Raw genomic sequence first — 9,109 nt, forward strand, 5'->3', positions numbered from 1 at the left:
CAAAGCCATATGCGCATGCGTACTGTGCACGGCATTGAACTACAAAGCCATACGCATGCGTACCATAACCGGTCCGGCAGTGAAATACAAGTGCAACTAGTTTTTATTTATTAAAACGGTTTAGATTTATCTATTTTACACATTTTTGAAGATTGGCTAATTTTTTTCAGATGCTATTCTTCCTTTTCATTTTGTAGTTATTTTCCTTTTCTCTTTATTGACTTTAAATTTATAATATTAATAATGCCACTTTTTATGCCAATGTATTGTACTCAAATTTCTTTTCATTTTTGGTCAATCAGTAATTGGATTATATGTGTACCCGGTTCATCTTGTATGGAGTACTAGTGTGTGTGGTGTTTTGTAGTTGTTTGTTTTTTTGTATGTGTGTATAACCTTTTGGAAAAATTCAATAAAAACATGAATAATAAAACAGTTTCTATGAGAGAACATTCATTTCATGTATTTTCTTCGTTTTCTTCAATGCATACAAGCACAGCACAGGCACGCATATAGACCGACACACACACACGCACACACGCACACACATACATACCACAAGCATAAACGGATAAATGCATTATGCAATGCCCAGCAGCACAAAGTAATTAAAATCAGCCCCACCTTTATCAGCTGCAACATTACAGTGATGAACACATGCATAACTAATTACAAAATCATTGTGAAATGAGCCATTCTGCAGTACTTTTATGTTTGGTACTTTAAGTATATTTTGATTAAGTAAAAATTGTAATACAGGACTTCGAACAGTATTTCTACATTGTGGTATAGCGGTAAAAATCTGAGTACCGGTACTTATCCCACCACTGACAAACCTGACAACCTCTGCAATCAATGACTTGGCACAACTTGCCCACGGCTTGTATGAAGATGATTGTACAAATAAATACAATGCCCTGAATGCCATATACTTCAGTCATTCGCAGCGCAAAGCTTTACAGATTATTTTTTAAACTGGTCTTCATGAAGTCGCTTATTGGACAAATCACCCATACAAACAAAACCTATTCCAAAATGTGTTTATTTACAAGGCTGAGTATATACAAACCTATTTACACTGAAATGTTAACAGCATTTATGTTCTTCTTTTTTTTTACCTGACCATTGACCACTCAACAGAGTCAAACTAGGGACAAAGATAGATGAGAAAATTAAAACATACAAAGTCATCCCACAAATACATTCTCAAATATGGGATGAACATGCCCAATATAAGAGCAGCCAAAATGCTGATTAAAGTAAATGTTGAGTGTGATAAGTAGCACTTAGGTTTATAACAGACACAAAACATGGATGACACTCCCACCCATGAGTGTTGGACTAAATGAATCATATATACATTACACTTTAAGTTGAGGCTCTTGCTCACAGAAAATATCTACAAACTTGGAAGTTCCACCACGAATCAAAATGTTGGTAAATGGTCTGCATTTTATATAGGCTAGCGTGTTAATACAAAACGCTTTACAATTCAGCGGGGGATCAAAACGGGAACCTTCTGGTTCCCAGACAGCCTCTTGACCTCCTGAACCAGTATAGTTTGCATCTGTACGTATCAAAACAAAAACAAAGAATGCCTTCAAGCAAGATTAATATCACAGCTGACACAACACACCCAGGCTGGGATTTTGAGGGGATACTTTACTTTGATTAAATATGTACGTTTTTAGTACATCTTTTCTACTATGCCCTAGAAACAGTTGTCAGATTCAACAAGATTCAATCAGATTCCAAGTTTGAATACCGTAAAGAACAATATACTTCCAGTCCTTTTACAAACTAGTAACTGTATAGGTAATGATTTTCAAGACATGGTTTAGGGCCTAAACTTTAGGCTGAATGCAACAGCAGATCACTGTTGGAATGGAGGCTGACTCCTGCTGAATCCCTATAAAAATGAGTCCTGAAAAGTGAAAATATTAAACCAAAGTCATTTATCTCAGTCTTCATCTTGAACACTCTTTTAAGACAATAACTTTAGAACAAATGAAATAGAACTTATATTAATCTGACAGCCAATTTGACTCAAATGAAACTCACTGAATGCTAAACGTTTCTTAAAACGAGGAAGAGATAATATACAAAAGAATCCATGCAACAATTATTCCTTCTTTTGGAGCAGACAGGGTTGGACTGGGCTGCACAGGTCTGGTATTGTGCAACAAACCAGTGGTTCCTAAACGAGTGAAGCATATAGTGTACCTTGCGCAGGTTGGGTGCAGGGGGGGGGCACTGTGTATAAAAAAAATATCAACCTTAAATAAAAATTAAAACAGCTTAATTGACTCTTTTCCTCACAGTTGCTGCAGTTTAAAATAACCTCTGCAGCTGAATGTGTTTGCAGGCCTTCTAAAGCCTGATTCATACTTTAGTTGTTTATTCATACAACGCGTTACGGGTGCAACGCGTAAGCTTTTCGGTTGGCTATTTTCAACGTGTGAGAATAAAATAGGCTGAAGATGGTAATTTCTATATTTACATTTTAGACTGTCAGACACAGTTACCTCTATCTTAGCAACATCTTAGCTGACAGATCTTCAGCGTTTCCCTCGAGGACCCACACAGCGACACACAGTTGTTGAAGGACATAACTGCCGCTCAGATCAAACCTGTGACCTTTCAGACACGACAAGACAGTCACCAGGGTCATCCTGCCACCCTTGAAGAAGGCACTGTGTGATGATATCACCATGACATCAATGAATGTGTGTACCTTAGGATTTCAGAGGTTCAATGAAATCCTGCCTCAACAACTTAGAACAAAAGCAATGAACCAAAATAAACAATATGAACGAAACATTGAACTAAGACCATGCAGGTAGAGGCCTAATCAGTTATGGCTCAAAAACTGGGCGTGCGGGTTTGGGGGTGGGGGGGAATATGTAGGTAAAATGGCATTGTGACTTGACAGGTTTTGCATCCATAGTACTTCAGGGTACACACTCTGAAAATATTAACACAGTTCCTGAATACGATTCCTCCCCAGACATACACACACCGACACACACTCACCGACACACACACACACACACAGGCACGCACGCACGCACGCACGCACGCACACACACACACACACACACACACACACACACACACACACACACACACACACACACACACACACACACACACGTTTAGTCCGAGTCACTGCTGCTGCTGGAGGAGTCTGTAGACATGGCCTCCACGTCGTCCTCGTTCTCCTTGTTGTGACCCGGGGGCTCCAAGCCAAAGTCGTTGCCATGGTGAGGCGGCAGCATTCCCACGGACACGTCTGAAGACTGCCATGGGTACTGAGGCGTTAGGACATCTGAGGACGAGGAGGAACACACAGCTTATTAATCCATGTCAGTGAAGTGGAGAGTAATTGACAGCTTCAGATTTATGAGAACTAAGGTTCAAGGTTTCTTTACGGTTACCGTACATCAGAATCAGCTTTATTGTCACATCACAGGTTTACAGAAGTAAAGATGTGATGTGACAATAAAGCTGTTTCGTCTCTTTCAAAGATAAAAAAAAACAACTAGTTATCTACATATTTACACATGGTACCTGAGATAAGATATAAAGGTGCGTGAGCATAGCAGCAGATGCGTACTGTGCATGATATGCTTATGGACGTTAGTTAAGGTGCTAGAAAAACACGCAATAAAAAAGACAAAAGTCAGTGCGTTGTACATGGGATTAAGGTGCAAAATGTCAGTGCGTGTAGACCGTATGATCCACATAAGGTAGACTGACACTGGTATAATGACTTGTCCCTGGTATAATCCACAGGTAGGTCCATGAGGAAGAGCAAAGAACAAATTCAAGTCACATGTCCCTGGTATAATCCACAGGTAGGTCCAAGGAAGAGCTAAATCCAAGTCATTTGTCCCTGGTATAATCCCTGGTATAATCCACAGGTAGATTATCCTGTACATCTTGTGTACAGGCAGGTACATAAGACTAGGGGTAGGTAACATGGTATATGGTTGGACAATGGTAAATGCAGATGAACGGTTGATATTAGCGGTGTACGACGACGATGAACTATTCATAATTTCAACTCACCCTATTGTTAAAATAATAATGGCATTTTTAATCGTCCTCATCCAACAACACAGCAACGGCAAGAGCTTGATGTCTGCGACGCATCTCGGTGTGATTGCCCGCTTACCTGGCAATCTGCCTGCTGCCAGTGCATCCCCTGGGAGATGTCCGTTCACGCCATTGGTGGGCAGGTTAGCCATGTGACCCAGCATTCCACTGCGCATTTCCAGGTCTGTGGGGTAGGGTCGACGTGGATCACCTGGTAAAAAAAAAGTTTTTATTCTGGTGGTGAGTGAAGTGAACATCATGAATTCTACAGTACATCTCTATAGCGAAAGAATTAATAAAACAGCCGACTTAAAATAAATCTCTGCTTTTTACTGAATTTACATATAGTCGAACTTGACATTCTTAATCAGAGCGACTTTCAATGATGGATGAAAACAAGTATAAGTTGCCTAGAACATTAAGATTACAAGAAACAAATCATAAACACTACAATGGTTAGAACCTTAGTGCCCAGACAACAGCTACACACAAATCATTAGATATAACAAAAGTAGGGCTGCAATTAGAGATTATGTTCTTAACGATTATTCCATTGATTACTTTTTCGATGAATGTAATACATGAGAAGATTTTTTTTTTTTTTAAATAAAAAAAAGGCCATTTTATACCTTGTCATGCAACGGTGACACTCAAAAAAACGTGTAGATCGGCCAGTTTGCACCTCTAAACAAATGTAGTTCAGACATACTGTAAGTATGAATTGTTCTTTTCAATATAATGTTCTTTTAACACATTGACAGCCAATTATTTCAGATTTTTAGCTGTTGCCTGCCAGAGATCTTTCATTGAAAAAAAAAAGTACTCAGGAGCCGAGATACAGAATTTTTAAGTTAACAAGGAAGTGGATAGGAGTTTAAATCTTCGATAAATCATATCTCCTTGGTCTTTGGGTCAAAAAAAAGAACGCAGATCTGCGTCTTTGGCAGCCAGGCGAGGGATTAAATAGAACGCAGATATGCGTCTTTGGCAGCCAATGTGTTAAAAGTTGGTTTAACACATTTCCCGCTGAGAACAATAACAGCAGCCTATTAGAGTAAAAAGTTGGAAATTGCAGTAGTCATGTTTGTGATTTGGATATTTGCAGCTCTACCTGGTACCCAGTTGAGAGGGGCACACACAGCATTGCTGGCACTGATCCTGTGGGCATACTTGATGAGTTCTTCTGAATTAATGCTCCCTGCAAAGACAAAAGCATACACTTTCAGGAAGACATTACTAGAAATCATCACCACCATTATTATCACAACAATCTTTGGATGTGACCACTGAGTTGGTCTGCTGTAACCAACCATCATTATGAGGCCCATTTATATCCTTTCAATAATTTGAGGAATATTTTATTCTAATAAATAGTTGGTAAAAGAGATGAAGTGGCTATTGAAAAACAGCAACGAACAACCTCCAGGCTCACATTCATTTCAATGTGATGCAGAGGTACATCCTACCTCTCCTGGCTTTATCAATGGATTTGAGTTTCTCTTTTGCCTGGTATACAGCTGTGGCCTAAGAGAGAGAGAGAAGCGATTGAAATGGGTCCAACTCAAATCACAGACGGCATCAGATCAACTATGCAGTGAGTGAGTTTACACAAAGAGCCTTTACCACATGACATCAACCACTTTAGCACAGTGGTTCTTAACCTATGGGTCGGGACCCACATCATTTTGGAGGGGTCCCCAGATGACAGTGAAACAGTCAACCATTGGCCAAATAATTTCAGAGGCAAACATTGTGAAAATAGCTGATCTATAAGCTCACAACGCCTCGCAACGCGAGGCGTTGTGAGCTTGTAGATCTGCTATTTTCACAATATGTATCTGTGGAATCGAGTCAAACTAAATTGAATGCCTCAACTCTTACATTCCAAGTGCTTATCAGGGTGGGGGGTCTGATGAACAAGCCTCTGTTACTCACCAAGATGTGTTCAGCCTCCTTCAGCTGCTTCTGGAGTTGCTGGATGTCACTGTCCCTCTTCTCCACCTCCTTTTCCAGGAGCTGCATCTCCTGGTGAACTTTGCCCTGCTCCTGTGCTACATCCATCAACTCCTGGAACTCCTTGTCTCTTTGAACCAGCAGCTCTAAGATCTGAAGAACATGTACCGTATCATACATGAATGGCCAGCAACATTACTCTATTCTACTCTACTGAAGAACATGTATTGTACATGAATGAACAGCAACATTACTCTATTCTACTCTACTGAAGAACATGTATCGTATATGAATGAACTGCAACATTACTCTATTCTACTCTACTGAAGAACATGTATCGTATCGTATATGAATGAACTGCAACATTACTCTATTCTACTCTACTGAAGAACATGTATCGTATCGTATATGAATGAACTGCAACATTACTCTATTCTACTCTACTGAAGAACATGTATTGTAATTGTACATGTATTGCTTGTTGCTCTCGCATAATCATATCTATTCTACTCTACCAGTGTACTATAGCAGTGTTTCCCAAACATAGGGTCGGGCTCGTTTTGGGTCACAAATCAATTTGTATTGGCTGAGTAAATATCCTGTTTTGAACCTTTCCTATAAATACATAGAAATTATGATTTTATTTGTTTTTGCAGTTTTTTTTAAGTCACATATGTTATTACGCAAATGACATTATTTACAACAGTGGTTCTCAACATGGGGTCCAGGGATCCCCAGCGGTCCTTGAGAGGGCTCCACGGGGTCCCGAGCTAAATGATTGATAGTCAATACTCACCATTGTAGTAAATACAACTAAAGAACACACCAGAATGTCTATTTTAATCACAGTTTCACTGTTATCTGTATACCTACAGTATATAGACAGTAAAGGAACAGTGTAGCAGAATGTCTTACCTGTATGTCCTCGCCTGCTTGCGGGAGTTTTTGGCTCCTTGACAACGCAAGCATCTCTATTAACTCCCTGTAAGAAAAACACAAACCGTTTAAATGTCTTAACAGGATGCTGAGAAACGCATCGCTTTGTTCAGTTCCAATCATGCACACCAGTGGTTCACAGCGTTGGGTTCAGGGACCCCCAAGGGTCCTTGACAGGAGGCCCTCAGCTAAATGACTGATAATTAGGAACCAAACAGATCTATAACTCAGGACATGAGTTAAATTTACAGTGTAGATTGGGGTCCAAGATGCGGGTCTGTGGGAGTCAAATGGGGGTCTGCAGCTTAATGCAATCATTCTCACTGGACCCCCAGGGCCAGGGGTCCTTGAGAGGGCCCCCAAGCAAAATGTGTTAAGGTTTAAACTCTCAAGCCATTCGATAACAGCCGATCTACAAGCTCACAGCTATTTTTAACTGACAAATCTTCTTTTATGGGGATCCCTGGCAGTGGTGTGAAACTTTTAAACATTCTGCATAATGAGTACTTTAAACTTTTTGTACTTTAAGTACATTTTGATACCAATACTTTTGTACCTTTACTCAAGTAAATTTTGAATTCCAGACTTTTACAAACAGAGTATTTCTACATTGCAGTATTGATACTTTTACTTAAGTAAAATATGTGAGTATTTTTTTCCACCACAGGTCCCTAGCACAAACATCTCTTCAAATGGTGGCCATGGGCCAAATATCCATTTGAGGGTCCTTGACATGGAACCACTGGCCTAATGCATATCATCTTGGTCCTTGAAATAAAAATAATGATGATAATCACTGATGTATGGATGGATGGAGCCCCATGCGACTGTAGCTCAGCTCCATCCACTGATCCATTCAGACAAACACAGCAGTATGTATGAAACATTCCAGACAAAGACAAAACACACACAACAAGCAATCAGGAAACATTAACAAAGCCTATAACTCCATCTCACCTGGATAGAACCTCTAGATCATCCAGGGTGGACAACAGACGCTCTTTGGTGGATTTCTCTGCCATCGCCATGTTTGTTGTAATCCTCTCTCTCGCGCAAGACAGGAAACAGTACTGGCCCCGGAGAGGAGTACATGTAAAAACAGAGTTTTCAGCACAGCGACCTCTGCTGGTGAGGAGTTGTCATGATCCCCGTGTGCAAGGAATGTCAAGGTTGCCAGGTTCATTAGAAAACCTCCCAACTAAAATGAAACCCACCCCAAGTCCCAACCAAAATAATATATGGTAATCATTTATGATGAATAAACAATTCATTCTCTCCGCAGTCTAATACCTTTAGTATTGGAACTACAGTTAAGTTTCTCACATATTAATTTATACTTGTTATAAGTCAACACTTTTTAAAATTGCAATTCTTATATATAATTATAATTATAACTAAGGACATTATATATATATATATATATATATATATATATATATATATATATATATATATATATATATATATATATATATATATATATATACACACGTACACACATATATATGGGCGCATGACACATTATGAATTCTCTCCGCAGTACGTTTTTCACATATTAATTTATACTTGTTATAAGTCAACACTTTTTAAAATTGCAATTCTTATATATAATTATAATTATAAATAAAGGACATTATTATATATATATATATATATATATATATATATATATATATATATATATATATATATATATATATATATATATACACGCACACACATATATATGGGCGCATGACACATTATGATTTTTTTTGCTGAAATAAATGTCATATTATATAGCTCCATTTCTCTCTTGAAAACATGGAAGTGAGGCTTTTACTTCCTCAAATGTACCTTCCTTATAATAACTGTCTATCTGCAAAACAAATAAATGCACATTCTAACGAGCCGAAGTGCGAGTTTAAAACCCCTCTAAACCTGGCAACCCTCTCCAAGTTGTGTTCAGCGTTGCCAAGTCTGCTTATTATAAGCGACTTTGGGCTAGTTTTTCTGTTGTTTGTAAATTTGAGCTTGTTGTTTCTAAAGTGTAAAACTGCTTATTTGGGCTTGTTTCCTAATGTTGTTTATACACCAGTGGTTCTCAAACATTTTCATGTCAAGGACCCCTAAATTAATATGT

The 9,109-nt window shown here is 38.7% G+C and overlaps 1 protein-coding gene across 2 annotated transcripts; it reads right to left on the reverse strand.

Moving 5' to 3' along the window:
- Window positions 1-1,024: 1,024 nt before the first annotated feature.
- Window positions 1,025-8,049, reverse strand: med4 (mediator complex subunit 4). 2 transcript variants are annotated; one of them, XR_013932034.1, is made up of 8 exons: window positions 7,945-8,049; window positions 6,967-7,033; window positions 6,034-6,204; window positions 5,565-5,622; window positions 5,210-5,296; window positions 4,178-4,309; window positions 3,086-3,328; window positions 1,025-2,999 (listed from the first exon to the last, which is right to left on the reverse strand). XR_013932034.1 is itself a non-coding variant. In XM_080412811.1 (7 exons), the coding sequence occupies exons 1-7, from the start codon at window positions 8,013-8,015 to the stop codon at window positions 3,156-3,158; spliced, it is 759 nt and encodes a 252-aa protein (XP_080268937.1). In that variant the 5' UTR covers window positions 8,016-8,049; the 3' UTR covers window positions 1,025-3,155. The 2 variants fall into 2 exon arrangements, 1 of the variants encoding a protein (XP_080268937.1); XM_080412811.1 differs by having other exon boundaries at window positions 1,025-3,328.
- Window positions 8,050-9,109: the final 1,060 nt, after the last annotated feature.

Source organism: Gymnoscopelus braueri (genome assembly GCF_963280865.1).
Source record: "Gymnoscopelus braueri genome assembly, chromosome: 18".
In the NCBI taxonomy this organism is placed as follows: Eukaryota; Metazoa; Chordata; class Actinopteri; order Myctophiformes; family Myctophidae; genus Gymnoscopelus; species Gymnoscopelus braueri.